Below are 17,944 nucleotides of genomic sequence, written 5' to 3'. Positions count from 1 at the left end.
CTTCTCCTTGCAAAGCCTGTCAACCTGAGTTTGATTTTGAGACTCACAAGGTTAGAAGAAGAAAACCAACTGCCACAAGTTGACATCCTGACCTCCACACATATTCTATAGAATACAAGTATGCACACATACACACATACAAAATACATAAATGTAATTTTCTTTGTGTGTATGTGTATTTAAAGACAAAAACTGATGTTGCCTAGTGATATGACTCAAGGGTTGATGCCACACAAGCCTGACAGCCTGCTTTCTAATGCCAGAATCTACCCTGTGTAGAGAACTAAGTCCTGAAAGTTGTCCTCTGCCATGTGCTGTTGTACATGCAAGTGCATACTCACACGCACACATCATAAAGAAATCATAGCCTGCCTGCCTGCCTTCTTGATATTCTTATGTTTTGCAAATTGTATCTTGGGTATTCTAAGTTTCTGGGCTAATATCCACTTATCAGTGAGTTCATATCAAATGACTTCTTTTGTGATTGGGTTACCTCACTCAGGATGATATTATCCTCCAGATACATCCATTTGCCCAAGAATTTCACAAATTCATTGTTTTTAATAGCTGAGTAGTAGTTCATTGTGTAAATGTACCACATTTTCTATATCCATTCCTCTGTTGAGGGGCATCTGGATTCTTTCCAGCTTCTGGCTATTATAAAGAAGGCTGCTATGAACATAGTGGAGCATGTGTGCTTATTACCAGTTGGAACATCTTCTGGATACATGCCCAGGAGAGGTATTGCTAGATCTTCCCGTAGTACTATGTCCAATTTTCTGAGGAACCGCCATGTAGCAGAAGATGGCTTAGCTGGCCATCATTGTGAAGAGAGGCTCCTTGGTCTTTCAAACTTTATATGCCCCAGTAAGGGGAACGCCCGGGCCAAGAAGTGGGAGTGGGTGAGTAGGGAAGCAGGGCCTGGGGGAGTGTATATGGAACTTTTGGGATAGCATTTTAAATGTAAATAAAGAAAATATCTTTTAAAAAGATGTAATTCAAAATGTTTAAAGCTTCAAAGGGGCTGGAGTGACTGCTCAGTAACATGGGAACTTGCTACTCTTGCAGAGGATCTGAGTTAAGTTTCCAAAATCCATCTTAGGTTATTCACAACTTTCAGTAAGTCCCGATTCAGTTGGCCTGCCGCCATCTCTGGGACTTACAATCACTCACACTCATGTGAACAAACATGTAAAGAAAAATTAAAAAAAAAAAAAAAGAAACCATAGCAATAAAAACAAATGTTGTGTATCTGATTGCGCACTTGTAGTTTCATACATACTTGGAAGACTGACACAGAAAGATCACGTTTGTTAGCACACAAAGGGTAGCAAAGGAATCTTCAATGTCACATTACTGATGAAATTGCAAAAAGAGATGTTAATTGGCTTTGTCTTCCTATTTTCTTGTTTTCTCTCAAGGCACAGAAGGTCATGTCACAGCAACTAGTTCAGGAGCTGGTGTTGTTAAGATGGGGCGATTTCAGGTAAGATGACCATTTTCTTTGCCTCTTTTGGAGACAGGGTATATAATAAAAAAAAAAAAGATTGGCCAAACCTGGTGGCATGGGCTTGATACTTGATACTTTGTTAAGAACCTGAGCAGGAGGGCCATCAGTTCAGGGCATTCTTGGGACTACTGAGTAAGTTCAAGTCCAGACTTACTAAGATTCTTTTCTCAAAATTAAAAGTAAAAAGAAGGCTAGGACACTTAAGAAGCATATTCAAGACCTTCAATTCAATCCCCACCAAAAAGAAATATATATATATGGGACATAATACATCAATCTAATGATGCATTTTATTTTATATACCATTTTATAGCTCTATTGTTTATTCCTCATAAACCATTACTACTAATTAAAGAAAATGCAAACTCATATTTTCTTCCACCTACCCCTTAACAACTGGCTATAGCTTCACAAATTAACTTTTCTAGATCCCCTTTTCCAGTAGCCATTTGGTTTACCTAGACATTCTTTTGTTTCTTGTTGTAATTTTCCAACACACTAAGGAAAGTAATAGCAAACATCTAAAAATACCTTCCATATTTAGGATGTTTTTCTTAGGATTCAGCCTTCAAGTGAAGTCAGCATCAAGTGGTACTACATTTTATTTACCTACTTGGTGAGAATTTTTGAACCTTAGTACATACAAAACCATTTACAAAACCACTTTAATTATTTTGGGATAGTCCTTGGAGTTGGATATGTTGTTTGTTCGTTTGTTTGTTTTGTTTTTAATTCACAAACCAAAGTTCTAAGAGTTTGGGACATGCTGAGTTTATATGATGAACAAGCCATGGCATGGATGATCTTGCTATTATTGATTCTAACATTTGAAGTTTGTTGGATATTATCTATTCATACAAAACCATCATTAAAATTTGACTGAGACGTGAATTTGTGTGATGTCACGTGAGAGGTAAAAATGAATCATTTAGTTAGCAGCCACTGAGAATATGCATCTCAGTACTGATGCAGTGTTCTCTATAATAGGTGTCCACTTTACTTCACACTGATCAAAGAGACTAAGAGAAGAAATTCCACAAATTCACTGGAAAATAAGTTGATCCTCCTCCTTTATTCCCTGCCCCTCCTGACCTCTCTCCCCTCTTTAAGCTAAGCTCTACAGCTCGGGCTATATGTATATGAGGGTGGTTTTGAATTTCTTTCTGATCCTCTTGACACCACCTCCAGAGTATGCTGGGATTACAGACATGTGCTACCTTCCCTGGTTTACTTAGTCCTGGAGGTTTCTCCCATGGGCCTCATTTATACGAGGCAAGCATTTGGCCAGCTGAGCTGTATCACCAGCAGATTTTTCTTTTCTAACTGTCCCTGCTAAAAATGGAAGATCTGCTTCTCTACCCACCCCACTCACTTTTGTTTGTTTGACTTTGGGTTTTTTGTTTTTATTGTTTGTTCATTTCGTTTTTGAAAAAAGGTTTCACTGTGTAGCCTTAGCTGGCTTGGAACTTGCTATATAGCCCAGGTTGGACTTGAACTTAAGGAGATCTTCCTGCCTCTACCTCTGGAGTGCTAGGATTAAAGCCTAGCCAGGGACATCATTTTTTAATTATACTTCATTCTCTTTTTCCCATCAGGTTTCAGTTACAATGGATGATGCCCAGAAAGAACGTAAAAATAGGTCAGAAGATACAAAGTCGGTTCATTTTGAATCTAGCACATCAGAGTCATCAGTTCTTTCAAGTAGTAGTCCAGAGAGTACCCTGGTAAAGCCAGAGCCTAATGGAATTAGTATTTCTGGCATCTCCTTAGATGTCCCAGACAGCACCCACAAAGCACCTACCCCAGAAGCAAAGTCAGATGCAGGACAGCCTACCAAGGTGGGACGTTTTCAGGTGACAACTACAGCCAACAAAGTGGGTCGTTTCTCTGTTTCAAGAACTGAGGACAAGGTCACAGAGCTCAAAAAAGAGGGACCAGTGACCTCTCCTCCTTTCAGAGATTCAGAACAAACTGTTATTCCTGCTGTGATACCAAAGAAGGAGAAGCCTGAGCTGGCAGAACCTTCCCATTTGAATGGGCCATCTTCAGACCTGGAGGCTGCCTTTCTAAGTAGGGGTACAGAGGATGGCTCAGGTAGTCCACACTCTCCCCCTCACCTGTGTTCAAAGAGCCTTCCCGTCCAGAATCTAAGTCAAAGCCTTAGTAATTCATTCAACTCCTCATACATGAGTAGTGACAATGAGTCCGACATTGAAGATGAAGACTTAAGGTTAGAACTACGACGACTACGAGAAAAGTAAGTCATTTTTTCATGTAAAATAGTGTTAGTATCTTACCTGGTATTAATAGCTTTTCAATGCAGATGCTAATTTTACACCCCATTTGAGCAGAAAGTGATATACAAAAGCTAAAATTACCTGATACATTATTCATGGGTAGTCCTGTACTCACCAGCACCCATGGCATTTCTACTTTTGGGATCTCTTTAACACCTCTATATTATTATTTTTTATTATGGCACCTTTAAAGAAAGTTGTTTATGTGTATGTTTATGTTTATGTGTTTTGCCTGCATATATGTATATGCATGATATGCATGCCTAGGGTAGGACAAAAGTCAGTATAGTTCTCTGGACCTAGAGTCACAGATGGTTGTTGACTGTGATGTGGGTACTGCAAACTGAACCCAGGTCCTCTGCAAGAGAGAAACTGCTCTTAACTGCTGAACCATCTCTCCAGCTATGTTAATAACTAACAACTCTTGGTTGTTTGTTAGTCTATAACATGAATCTAATAATAGCACTACAATATATAATTGTGGTCAGTTTTCCAACTATCACTTGGATCACATTAGCATTTTTGCCTACCCTTCCTATGACTTCAAGTCATTTTTTTCTGTAGTATGCTATCATCAAGGCTAGGAGCTTGCTAGAATGTGTCTTGTGTAATAGAGACCAGCAAAAATGAATTGTAAAAGTAGAATCTCACATTTAGCACTTGACTGCAGATTTAAGAATATGCTTTAACTCTTACTTCAACAAAGATGGTTATCTTTTTATCTGTGTCTGATTATTTTTTATAGACATCTTAAAGAGATTCAGGACCTGCAGAGTCGCCAGAAGCATGAAATTGAATCTTTGTATACTAAACTGGGCAAGGTTCCCCCTGCTGTCATTATTCCCCCAGCTGCTCCTCTGTCGGGGAGAAGAAGGAGACCCACTAAAAGCAAAGGCAGCAAGTCTAGTCGCAGCAGCTCATTGGGCAATAAAAGCCCACAGCTTTCAGGTACAACACCCTGGGCCTTCATGTCAGTCATCTCATGTCTGTATCTCACCATGTATGTAACTACTAAACATTGGTTAACTTCTATTACATTGCAAAGGTGTTTAGCTTTCTAGTATTCTTTCTTTGAGTTTTCTATCTCTCGTATATTTTGAACCTCTGTTGACACTATAGAAGTAGGCTTTTGGTTTGTTTGTTTTATTTCCTTATTTTTACTTATGTAATTGGTGTTACTGTTTATCTTACTAACAATCTTTGTTTATGATTATTCTTCAGAATAAACATTCAGCTCTGTCAATTCATACAATGCAACATTTGATCAGACCCTTGGGCATTTAGAAGAAAAAAATTATTCTCTGTCTAGTTAACTAAAGATACTTTCTTTTTTTTTTTTAAATGTATGTATGTATTTTTATTCCATGTGCATTGCTATATAGCCTGCATATGTGTCTGTGTAAGGTGTCAGATCTCCTGGAACTGGAGTTGCAGATGGTTGTGAGTAGCCATGTGGGTGCTGGGAGTTGAACCCAGGTCCTTTGGAAGAGCAGCCAGTGCTCCTAACCACAGAGCCATTTCTCCAGCCTCAGGATTCTTTCTTTTTTAAATGTCTGTGAATTGACCATAATTTTATCAACTTAATTTAGCTGTCAGAGACTTGGGTGTGCCTAAGTGGTAATATCGTAAATGAAACTTTGCATCTCATGTACCTGTCTTAGAATAAAGAACTGGATGGTGACTCTAAACAAAGATACAAAATCATAACTTTTCATAATAGACTATGCCTATTTCAATGGGATAGAAAGTTTTGTCCTTGTTGTGTAGTGTATGACAGCTAATTGGTTTCAGAGTTAAGAGAGGGTGGAAAGTGGATTGATTTTCACATTTGTTCTCCAGGTCTAGTTGAAGTATGGAAAGCATTTGTAAGTTTCTTACCTGCTCTATTATCTAAAAAATTTTTATAGTTATTCAAACATTTTCTTGTGTATTTGACCAGTTTATTCAACTTTATATCTGTATAGGAGAGTGGCTAATTCAGACTCAGACTCTGGATATGACATAATTTTTAGTGCATTTCTTTTTTTTTTTTTTTTAAGATTTATTTATTATATCCAAGTACACTGTAGCTGTCTTCAGATGCAGTAGAAGAGGGCTTCAGATCTTATTACCGATGGTTGTGAGCCATCATGTGGTTGCTGGGATTTGAACTCAGGACCTTCAGAAGAACATTCAGTGCTCTTACCTGCTGAGTCATCTCTCCAGCCCCTTTTTATATATCTTATATCATGTGTATTTATTAGAAAATGTAAGCAGAGACTAACAGCCTGTTTGTATAGTCACCATCTTTCTAATAGGAAGAAACCAGTGATTATGGAAGTAGAAATGGAAGCTCTGTATCTATCTTAGTCTAATTTACTGTACATTCTGCTCAGATTAGTGAGCTCTACATGTTATCTAAAGCTATCATTCTTGAGGAGCAATTCATAATAACTCTATGTTAATAAATTTATCTTTTCTGACCTTCATATCAATAAAGTTTTTGTCCATTTGTCATTTTCTGGGTTTATTTTATTTACCACTCAGTACAAATAGGAAACAGAAACAATAAGTGTATTTGGAAAGGCTTATGTGTTGTTTGTTTATTTTTTTATTTCCTTTTGTTTTATTACTTATTTATTGAAGATATGGCCTCATGTATCCCAAACTAGCTTCATACTCACTGTGCAGTTAAGGAGGATTACCTTGAATGCCTAATCATTCTTCCTCCCCTTTCCAAGTGCTGGGATTACAGACATGCTGACCACCATACCCTGGTGTATATGGTGCTAGAGATGAAATCCAATGCTTCACGAATGCTTATTGAATTAAAATATAGCTTCAGCCCCTTCTACATGATTTTCCATGCTTCTCTGTCTTTCAACAGGCAACCTGTCTGGTCAGAGTGGAACTTCAGTCTTACACCCCCAACAGACCCTCCATCCCGCAGGAAACACCCCCGAGACTGGGCACAACCAGCTGTTACAGCCTCTTAAGCCATCTCCCTCCAGTGACAACCTCTATTCAGCCTTTACCAGTGATGGTGCCATTTCAGTACCAAGCCTTTCTGCTCCAGGTCAAGGTAAGAATTCAAACTGACCACCAATTTCCAGAAACATTAAAATAGAAATATTGCCATACTTGGTACAAAAGGAAGATGAATAGCTTACTGCCATCAGCTGAGTAGAAAGAGTCTGAGTTGTTAAGCAATGACTAGCCATTGAACTTAGCAGAAAAACTGAGTAGGGATTAGAACCACTGACCTGCTTGCTTCCAGCCATCTGATAGGATAGCTTCTTGTTTGTTGTTTAGACAGCACCTCATTTTATAGCCTAGACTGTACTGATCTGTAACTCAACGTGGAACCCGGCTAACCTGGGTCCTTCCAGAAGTCCTCTTGCTTCAGACTCCCACAAGCATGAATTTACATGAATTACAGGTGTAAGTCATCAAACCCAGCTCTGAAATAACTTATTTTGAAAGAATAACCATTATACCTGCAGCCTATATGTATAGCTGATTTAAGACTTAGACCTTAACCTTTCACCCTAAGCCAAGACTTGTGGACAAAATTCTAAGGAGTTGCTGGCAGTTTTTAAAAACTAATGTGGTTTTTTTTTTTTTTTTTTTTTTTTTTTCCAATGTGCTTTTTAAACTTCCAAGCATGATAGCAGCATTCTGAAATGACTAGCTCTAACATCTTTTTTTTTTTTTAATACATAGTGAACATTGATTTAGAAAATAAGAAAATTTCAGAGAGTGGGACAGGGTCTGAGAGCGGAATATCTTAAGATCAAATTCTTGATCCGTACTCTACTTACCAAAATACTGTTTTGTTTAGTATTATTCAAAACTTACTGCATGGAGCTTTTAGTAACTAAAATTGAGAACTGAAAGGAGAGACTATGTATATCAGTAGTTAAGAGCACTAGCTGCTTTTGCAGAGGATCTGGGTTTAATTCCCAGCACTCACGTGCAGGCTCCCAGCCATCCCAGGGGATCTGATGCTCTCTTCTGACCTCTGATGGCAGTGCATGTATATGGTGCACAGACTTTCAGGCCAAACACTCATACACATAAAATACATTTTAAAGATTGAAAGGAAAGCCAGGTATTGTAGCACATGATTTCGAGGCTGAGGCCAGGCTGGGCTATAGTAGTGAAACCTGTTTCAAAAAAAAACAAACAACAACAACCAAAAAACAGAGGAGTTATTAATAGAGAAAAATTGAAATGAATTGGGTGTTTAGGTAGAAAGGAGTTGGGGGACAGACTACAGAAAAGTAAGTGCCTTTTGCATAAAATCTAAACATTCCATTTTCCCTTCACCTAGTTAATGTGTTTGCTTAATAAGAATTGACACAAAGTTGCAAGCATTATTCCAATCGTAAAAAAGCGTCATTTCTGCCAATGGAGTGAGGTCTGGCGTCTCTGTCTCATACAGCAGATGGACTTCCCTGCGGATCTTGCTCTTCTACATGCCATCCAGTGTGTCACCACTCCAGCCTCAAGCTCTAACATCTTGTAGTTGTGTTGTCTCTTCTCCTCTCTGTTCTTTCCTTTTCCCTTCTCACAGGCTGTGCGAAGTTTAACTGTGCATCTGAGCAGGTGACATTCAAACCTGGTGGCAGGAGGACCCGATTTCTGAGTACGCCCTGCTTGGCTCTTTGTGTGTAACTCCTTTACTCCTTCCTTGTCCTTGTTTTTCTGCTGCTTTGGATCTGATTTGTCACGCAGTCCATTTTCATTTGTCTTTATATTTCATCTACTCAGTGGCTTGGCTGATTGTTACCCTCAGAAGTTTGGGTCCCCATTGTTAGGCTGCAATACATAGCCATATTCTGTGACATTAGTGGTGGTATGTACCCATGAATCCCATGTTAGGGAAGGAAAAGCAAAGATTGCAAGTTTGAGGCCAGCATGAACTACATAGCAAGTCTCTTTCTCAAAATTAAAATTAAAAAGAAAGACAGTAAGCATGTTCCTAACCAATTCTTACTAAAGATAAAAATATGCCTTCTCAATTAAGCCTGAATATTTGCAAGTTGAATAGATACTAGAAATCCCTTTCCATCATTACCAACTCCGTGACACTAAGTAGTTCAAAGAACATTTAATATAGTTACCTTGACAAAGCATTTATTCTTTTGAAGACCAAAGCTGAAGTCCATAGCTGAAGATCTGCAAATGAAATTTGTTATTTTAATATTAATAGAACTCCCCCACTTTCTGTTTAAAAACAAGGTGCAGGAAGCTAGAAGAATACCTCAAAAAGTACTTACTATGTAGAGAGCCTGAGTGTGATCCCTAGAAACTAAGTTAAAGGCTTAGCATATTGGCTTGTACTTGTGATCCTAGTAGCAGCAAAGTTGGAGAAAGCATCCCAGGTCTCACAAGCAAATCAGTTTGGCCATGTTAACAAGCACTGGGCCAATGAGAGACCCTTCCTCAGAAGAAAACTGGGTGTTGTCATGAAAACCCACACCTGAGCCTTTTCTCCAACCTCCACATGTACCAATACACAAGAGAGCACACACCAAAGAGAAAGGTACAGTGCTGCTGGAAAGAAGGCTGGAGAGTTAGGAGCACTGGCTGCTCTTCCAGTGGACTCAGGTTCAATTTCCAACACCCATGTGGCAGCTCACAGCTTTCTACAATGCCAGTTCAACATCCTCCTCTGGCCTTAGAACACCACACACATGAGGTACACAGACATACACACAGGCAAAACACCCATATGTGTAAAATAAAAATAAATTCTAATTTAATCACTAATAATAAGGTGACACAAGAGCAAATGCCCTATCTTGTCTTCTCCAGGTAAGGAATAAATAGTCAGTGCCCACTTCCTAGGGCTACTGTGCAATTTAAATGTGATATTGTTTATAAAAACATCTGCTACTTAGTAGGTGGCCAGTAGTGTATATTGAAAGAAAAAAATATAAAAGAAAAACCTCAAGTAAGAAAAAGAACTTGATTAGAGTTTGAATAATTGGTGAAGGCCTCAAACTTCTGGAGTGGTTATTAGTGCTTTTAAATGCATGTGCTAAAGCCATCAGTGTTTCTAAGTATGGCTCAGGGAGGCTTTGGCCTCTTCATGGTGGGAAGAATTTGCTCTCTGCTCTGTTCTTGTGCCTTTGTGTATTAGATTTAACCTCTGTTTCGCTCACTGACATATTTGTCATCCTTCTTCCCCTGTTCTTTTTTTCCTGAGTTAGTTATGGATTGCTTCTGCCTATAGCCTTCTCTTACCACATTCCCACACATGTCAGTGGTCCAGGGCTGGGCTCTTCAACAAAGTGGCTGGAGGGCATTGTCCATTTTCGTAGTTTCCAAGCATGTATAATTTGGGTATGCATTTATTAATAGCTTCTTTTTTTTTTTAATTAGGGTAGCTTTGACTACATATGTTATTAGCACATTTGAATAAGCATTCAATTTATGTGTCCAGCTAGAAAGATTAATAATAATAGTAATGATAATAGATTATTGATAATAGAGTATTATTAATAGGGTATTAATAAATGTGACATGCCAGGCCTGTAATACACAGCCTGATAAGTTTGAGAAGAAAAAAGACAAAGCAAGGCTTCCTTCTATAATATCTGTTATGCACCATTTGAATTAATTTTGTATTTCACAGCATACTCTTAATTATAGGCAGTATTATCTGTTTGAAAATGAAAGGCCTTATACCTATGGAAGGTGCATCATGGTATGTCGTGTAAAACTGCTGGACAAATCCTAGGAGGCAGAATTTTTAAAATACATAGAAAACAGATACTTGAAAGCGTGAGGGACCCTTACTAGTTTTGGATACATTATCCTATGTTCTCAAAATAGTTTGGAAGCACGGCTTGGCTTAATGCTTTATCTATATTTAAAGGTTGCTTGTTTTCCACATACTTTTAAGTTGTTTCTGGAAGGGATGGGGCACATTGGGGGAAGCGAGAGTCTGTGTGTGTAGTGTAGGAGTGTGTGTGTGTGTGTGTGTGTGTGTGTGTGTGTGTGTGTGTGTGTGTACCTAGGATGTGGAAATATAACAACCAGTTTAAATTAACTTAAAGCTTTAACAATGGAACTGATTTAAATGCTTTATAACAACCCAGCAGGAGAAACAGGAAGTAGGACGAGATCAATGGAAGCACTGCTTGGGTATTTGAAATTCAAGCAGTGAGACCAGTTCCTTCCTTCTCTAGAGCCTTAGTGCCACATTATAGTTTAGAAATAGATTAGGTGTAAAAGTTCAGCATCTGTCATCCAGGCTTTAGAGTCCACCTGATAATTATGTTAATACTCAAGCCAGTTTGACTAATCTATAGACTTGAATTTACATTTAGGGCTACCAGGTCCCACCCAGCTATGTCCCCTCCTGCTTTCTCTTGCTGGGCTTCTGTGTGCTGTTTGGAGAGTCTGTAAAGATTTTACACTGATATTTCTTTAACACACTGCTCTCTCTTTATGCTTCAGGGAAGATGGTGAAAAAAGTCTGTCCTTGCAACCAGCTCTGTAGTAATTATCTTTTCTTTCTGTTACTTTTGGTCCTGATTGCAAAGCCATGAGTTCTTTGAACTCTGAAGCCTCATTAACTCCCTGTTTCCTAATTTCCATCCATTCCTGCACCCTTTTCTGATATGCTTAATTGCCATATTTAATTACTACTACTTCCAGTTTGAGAAACCACTTCATAGTTAGTGCTCTCCTGTGAGCCCAGCTGGGTTAGTCGTGGATCCACTGTGATGGAGGGAGCCTAGGATCTGTACAGAGGGTCTCTGAGGCAGGGAGCATGCTCCCACCACTGTTGGTCACACTGGAAACCCAGCGATGATCTAGGTGTACAGACAGCCATGTTCTCATCTCATTCATAGCGCAGTAGTAGTTGTTGCTCAGCTAGTAGGGAAAGGAGTGCTGCTTGTTGGTTGGTAGAGCTTGGCTTTTTAGCCTAGGGGTTTCTCATTAAAATAAAGCGCAAATGCTAAGAATTTAGTACTCAACAGGTTATAAGAATATAGAGAGTTAACAAGAAAATTCTATGGGTGGGATTCCTTGGCAGTAAATATGGCTTATATGATGGCTGATGGACATGTATTAATAATGGCTGATGGACATGTCTTAATCTGACAGCGTAGGGATAGGAGAAACTTAGAAGATGAATTTAAGGAAATAAAATCTATCATATTTTATAAAGCTTTCAGGGAACTGAAAACATTTTAAAGTAACCACACCGCAGAAAGCCTGTTAATCCTACTTTATAGTCAGAAACTACAATAAAAAGCTAACTGTAGGGTGACGCTCACATGTACGGTAAAGCTCATTTTTAGAATACAGTATTGAGGAATATAGACTAAAATGAATGGTGTTTAGTTTTAAAGGCCCTCACAACATCAAGAGCATGAGACTAGAGAAGTGTCACCTCTGGCATGAGCTCTCTGACAAGCAGTGCTCACCCTGCCTTGGCTTCTCATCTGGCATCGACAGCTCTGCTCACTTGTGGATATTTTTATTGTTTCGATCATCTGGCCTGTCATCTAGCAGGATGCTAGTCCTCGTGCATGCCACATGCCTGCTTTCTGGGTTTCCTCACTGTTGTAACTGCCCATCTCACAGCCTGTGCTTCCTTCCCACTGCACCTTTGTCCCACACTTGCTATTCAAGGAAGGCTGTTTCCTGTGCTTTTATACTTTCCCACTTGGTTTCCTATACTGTAGGTGAATTACTCTACCTTTACACTGTATAGTAACAATCCTCTGCAGTTTTAGCAGGCACCATGTGACTGCAACAATTCATGTCTTGCCACAGCAACCAAAGAAGCATGTGAGCATCCTTATTCTGCACCTTTACCCAAGTTAGCTTTCCTCTAGCACAGACATGCTTTTAGCTAGAGACATTCCCTTTGTGGTAAAATAGATACACCCTTTGGTACCAACAGTGGATTGCAGTAGGGTTGCTTCAGGTGTGCTGCTGTGCTCTGGTGTGCTGCTTTGGCATTTAAAAGCAGGAAAACGCATGCATTTAGTCCCAGAGTTCCTTGAGTATGGTAGGACCTTCTGGCTCACAACATTAGTAACCTTTATTTACTGTGTAGTAAATGTAAAGTCTACTAATTAAGTGGGGGATAAAAACCAAAAATAAGACCATGACTCTTCTTTCCCTCTTCCCTAAAACTTGCCTCTACGAATAACCTTCAGTGTGCCCTCCAGCTGAACCGAAATCAGGCAGGACACAGACTCCTCCTTTCTTTTTCATCAAACCATAGAAATAGAAATCCTTCATCATAACCTCTATGCCTTCTCTCCCCTCTGCACCCCTGCCTCAGCTGCATTTTCCTGTTGCTTCAACCCAGGAGTGCTTCTTCTGTTGGGAAGAATGGGGAGAAGGGATGAGAATCCTTGACCAGTTAAAACCCAAGTCCTCAAGAAGTCATAACTTCATGGAGCTGAGAATTTCAGGCATTTCTGCTGCTGCCAAAACTCAGTTCTTTATTCATGGGACATAGAGAGGAGTTGAAGCCTCGACTCCTTCCAAATTTATATTTTCAAATTTATGTTTATGGTTTCAGGTGAAAACTTTTAAACAAAGCATGTAGCATCTCCTTATTTCTATTTGTTTGAAGAGCATCTAAAGAACGAATGCCACAGCATACATGCTGTCTGGAAACCCCATCTTTTCCACAGAAGCCCTGATCTCTGCCTTTGTACTATATAACTTGCCCAGTGCACAGTACTTCTTTGGCCCTGCTCTCTTCAAAGTTCCATAGCAGCCAGCCCCGTGGACCATATCACTCCCTCATCAGTATGTTGCTGGGAATAGAATACTGGCAGACAGTCCCAGTGTTAGAAAATGCCCTTCCCTTCATGCCTGCCATCACTCCATGTTGTTTAGCCTTATCTACAAGCTGTGGAAGAGAAACCATTTTCACTACCTGTTGTGCAAAAGCAAATGGATAAGTAATACTTCAAAATCTTCCTCTCCTGCATGGCTTCCCAAATATTCTCCCCATTCCGTGGCTTGCCAATCATTACCCTATGACATTTTCCCCTTTCCCCAAAGTTATATCCCAGAACCCTACTTTAATGCTAATATTGTGTTACTTATAATTCTAGGGACCAGCAGCACAAATACCGTTGGAGGAACAGTGAGTAGCCAGGCTGCCCAGGCTCAGCCTCCTGCTATGACTTCCAGTAGGAAGGGCACATTCACAGATGACCTGCACAAGTTAGTAGACAACTGGGCCCGAGATGCCATGAATCTTTCAGGCAGGAGAGGCAGCAAAGGACACATGAATTATGAGGTGAGTCTTCCCTTTTCCTAACCTGCCAGACTATACACAGACATGTCATGGACAGCCAAGGCTGGTATGCCATCCTTACCACTACCATCTTCAGTAGCCTGTGGATTCTATTATTGAGAAAACAAGGCAGCAATCATTTTGGTACCCTTTTTCTTCAACATCCTGCACTACCTGCATGTGCACATAAAACACATCTCAGATCCTACTTTTCACTCCTCCTTGTTAAGGGTAAAGCCAATAAATATGGGCGGCTTCGTTATATTTTGATAATGCTAAGATTAGAACATCTCAGCTCTACAACAGCATTATAGTATCACCCATTTTTCATCAAATTCTCATTGCTACTTTCTTGTTTTTAGGGCCCTGGAATGGCAAGGAAGTTCTCTGCTCCTGGGCAGCTGTGTGTTCCCATGACCTCAAACCTGGGTGGCTCTACCCCCATCTCTGCAGCATCTGCTACCTCTCTAGGTCACTTCACCAAATCCATGTGTCCCCCACAGCAGTATGGTTTTCCACCTGCCCCATTTGGCACTCAGTGGAGTGGAACAGGTGGTCCAGCACCGCAGCCACTTGGCCAGTTCCAACCTGTAGGAACAGCATCCTTGCAAAATTTCAACATCAGCAATTTGCAGAAGTCCATCAGCAACCCCCCAGGTTCCAATCTACGGACCACCTAGTCAGCAGCAAGGATGTTAACTGAGTAGATTTGGGGGCAGGAAATGGAATGCTGGGGGGGTGGGGGGGTGGGGAAGTAGCCTATATACTAACTACTAGTGCTGCATTTAACTGGTTATTTCTTGCCAGAAGGGAATGTTTTTAATACCATTTTGAGCCCTCAGAATGGAGAACCACCCTCCTTCTCCGTTTGTTGGAGTTAAAAAAGAAGGAATGAACAGCTTTCTGGTGGAGGGGCTGCTTGAGACTGCTTTTCTGTTTTTGTACCCCTCAGTAAGGCCTAGAACTAGAAGAGAACCTTGTTACCAGAAAGCCCCAAGAGCTCAATGTAAGCCAAACCCGATCTGTATCTGTAAGTGGGCAGAGCTCTTTAATTTTGACATGTGTCCCAAATTCCTTATTCCCTCAACAATGCACACCTTAAGACAAAGGTTCTCTCCCACTCTGATCCCTACCCCCACTTTTTCCCCCCCTTTTACAACCTAGTGAAAAATACCAGGGGACTGGGGTTGCAACCCTTTCTTACATAGGTCATTAATGCTTTAAGCAAAAGATATTAGCAGCTTTGACTGCAGCATTAGCAATTAGGGAAAACAATAACGTTCCCTGCGGACATGTAACTTTGCCATCAGTTTTGATGTGGAAACACTGTGATATATAAATGTTGTTGGACAACATTAGTTTTAAGAGAAAAATTTGAAAGGTTTAAAAGGTTCACACACACACAAAAGCTAGCTCTGTCCTTTACTTATTAAGACACTTTAACTTTTTCCTTTGTATTTCCATTGTATTAGATAAATAAATGTGAATGTAAAATTGTATAAATTACTGTACTTGAATACTTCTGTTCTCCCAGTATTGCTTGCTGGATATTTTAGTGCCTTGGACTTCTATTGCTTCTGCTGTTAGCATCAACTTACCAGACCCCAGGTCACCAAAGGGTATGTGGAAAGAAATCTTAGGTCCACATGACCCCAGCAGTGGATATGCCAAAGGGAAAATGAAAGTGTTTTTGGTTTTGGTTTGGTTTATTATTTTGTTTTGTTTTGTTTTGTTTTCTCAGTCGTTTCAATTTTGCCTAGAGCAGGTGTAAGGTGAGCACAGTGAAGTTGGCATCAGTGGTTGAAAACAAAGTTCTGTTTCAGAAAGAATGAGGAGGGTTGTGAGCTGTGTGTGAAAGATAAGGACTGAAGATGTGGGGACAAGCTTGTTTGAAGTGATGCTTGGCCAGTGAACAAACGAGATCTAGAAGAGATTAAACAAAAAGAGGGGAGTGGGCTAGATTTTAAGTTGGGAAGGATGACAGTGCCAAGTCACAGATGGAAAATGTTGCTCTAAGGAAACCTGCTCGGTTGCCCCCACCTCTTGTTGCACAAGTACCACCACACTTTCTCTGCTTTAAGTACTGTATTGTGGGAATTCAACCCACTTCTAACTTTCTAAGCATTGTAGGAAAAAGTGCTTATTTCCTTTCCTAGCTGTCCAAATGGTTGCACAGTCAGAATCTATTGTGCTGCCTGTACTTCTATATTAGAGCTAATACTCTCACATTTTCATACCCATATCCCCAAATAACAGCAACCAACCAGTATTATCTGATTTTCTGGCAATAGGGACCTAATTGGCTGTTTGGGATCTGAATATTCTGGAAAAGTGGAAAAAGTAGAACTCATTTCTTGGGTGCTTCCTCCTTCACCTTGAGTTGGGAACTGACACATTTCCAACTTTATGACACATCCCAGGAGTTGCCACACTAGCAAGGCTTCTTCCTGTAAGAGTCTTGTTCTTTTTAAGTTGGTCGAGGCCCAAAGATACAAGTGAGAGCTGAAAGTTTCAGGAGAGGGAAGTGTAATGAGCAGGGCTTTTGTTTCAGGTCGTGCTACCAAAGTGTTGACTCATTTATTCCTTTTGGGAGCGGTAAGAGGTACTGTGGGAGTGAAGCAGGTTACAGGATGACTGAGTGCTTCATACCAGCAGTAGAGGGAGCCAAATGCAGCATGTGGTGTTTGGTTTAGTCATTCTGAGTGAGGTCTGTTCCCCCTTCACAGAGGTTTACTTACTGTTGGTTTCCCCCTCCTGTGGATGAAATAACTGAAGCCTAGAGAAACGAGCTAGTGCTACTGAACTGTTTAAATTATTTTTGTGTTAATAGTACACTTTGAGTATCTTTCCACATTTAAAAAGAACTTTCCGAATTATAAATGTTTTCCTTACGTTATTTAACAATGTACACTGTTTAAAACTGAATTCAAACCTTGGGGTTTCTCAGCAGCCGTTACCTGTACATTTGCACTAACTCCGGGGGCTGCGCTTCTGTAAGATTGCGCTTTGTGCTTCAGTTTGTTACCTTTGTAGACTTATTTAATGAAACCATTCAAATAAACCAAACTTGCTTTTGTTGAACTGTGGGTTGTTCTTTCTGACAAACAAAAAACCCTTTTGTCCTCACTGGCCCTACCATTTATAACTAAAATCGTGCTGTTAAGGGTGAAAGTGGCACTTCTCCAAGGAGTCTGTTGCTAGTCCTCAGGAAAAGGCAAAGCAACAGCTGTTAGATGGCAGGGAAATTATTGCAAACTGCTGTCAGTCAACAGCGTCTGACATAGGTCTCAGTTTCTCACCAACAGATCTTGTCCCTGCTTCAAGACTAGGCACAGGGGCTAGAGGCACTTCTTTCTCACCAAGCCTGTGCCTGGTCCCAGGGACTCACCAATTCCCTCATAGCATAACCCTAAATTCAGCTTAAGTAGAATTGGAAGTTCATTGTTCCTTTGAAAAGAATCATGAAACTTTGGGTGTGGTATAGTTAAAGAACAGTTACTTCCTTAAAACACCTATTCCTAGGGAGACAGCTAAGTAGTTTCTCATCCAAATATCCTGAGTTCAATTCCCAGAAACCATATGGATCATGATTCCACCCTTCTTCTTTTGTTTTGTTTTTTCGAAACAGGGTTTCTCTGTGTAGCCAATTCCACCCTTCTTTAAGTGAGAAATTATGGCTTCCCAACAACCCATGGCTTTTCACTCAAAGGCTCTTCAGCCAGAGAAAACAATTCTTTAAAATGGTGCACTATTCATGTAGTATGATAAGAATCTTACCCTAACTATGCCTTTGCCAAGTACAGCCATGCAAGAAGCCTAAACTACCAGTAATCTCAATTGTAAGTTACACCAATTCTGCCAGTGTCAGTG

The 17,944-nt window shown here is 40.1% G+C and overlaps 1 protein-coding gene across 22 annotated transcripts in view; it reads left to right on the top strand.

The window, feature by feature from the left end:
• The window catches only part of Wnk1 (WNK lysine deficient protein kinase 1), a 114,727-nt gene extending 97,572 nt beyond the window's left edge, over positions 1–17,155 (top strand). For 8 of the 22 annotated variants that reach the window (XM_017321542.2, XM_017321556.1, XM_030255355.1 and 5 more), the window contains 9 exons: positions 1,422–1,486; positions 3,106–3,767; positions 4,553–4,755; positions 6,674–6,868; positions 8,363–8,455; positions 11,257–11,298; positions 12,975–13,001; positions 13,890–14,077; positions 14,437–17,155. In XM_017321542.2, coding sequence (XP_017177031.1) covers positions 1,422–1,486; positions 3,106–3,767; positions 4,553–4,755; positions 6,674–6,868; positions 8,363–8,455; positions 11,257–11,298; positions 12,975–13,001; positions 13,890–14,077; positions 14,437–14,754 — 1,793 coding nt within the window. In that variant the 3' untranslated portion in view covers positions 14,755–17,155. The remainder of the gene's footprint in view (positions 1–1,421; positions 1,487–3,105; positions 3,768–4,552; positions 4,756–6,673; positions 6,869–8,362; positions 8,456–11,256; positions 11,299–12,974; positions 13,002–13,889; positions 14,078–14,436) is intronic. The other 14 variants (NM_001185020.1, NM_001185021.1, NM_198703.3 and 11 more) reach the window with 7 other exon arrangements.
• Positions 17,156–17,944: the final 789 nt, after the last annotated feature.

The sequence above is a fragment of the Mus musculus genome, chromosome 6 (genome assembly GCF_000001635.26).
Source record: "Mus musculus strain C57BL/6J chromosome 6, GRCm38.p6 C57BL/6J".
NCBI lineage: Eukaryota > Metazoa > Chordata > Mammalia > Rodentia > Muridae > Mus > Mus musculus.
Note: the sequence above shows the minus strand (reverse complement) of the source record. Positions and strands in the feature narration are given on the sequence as shown.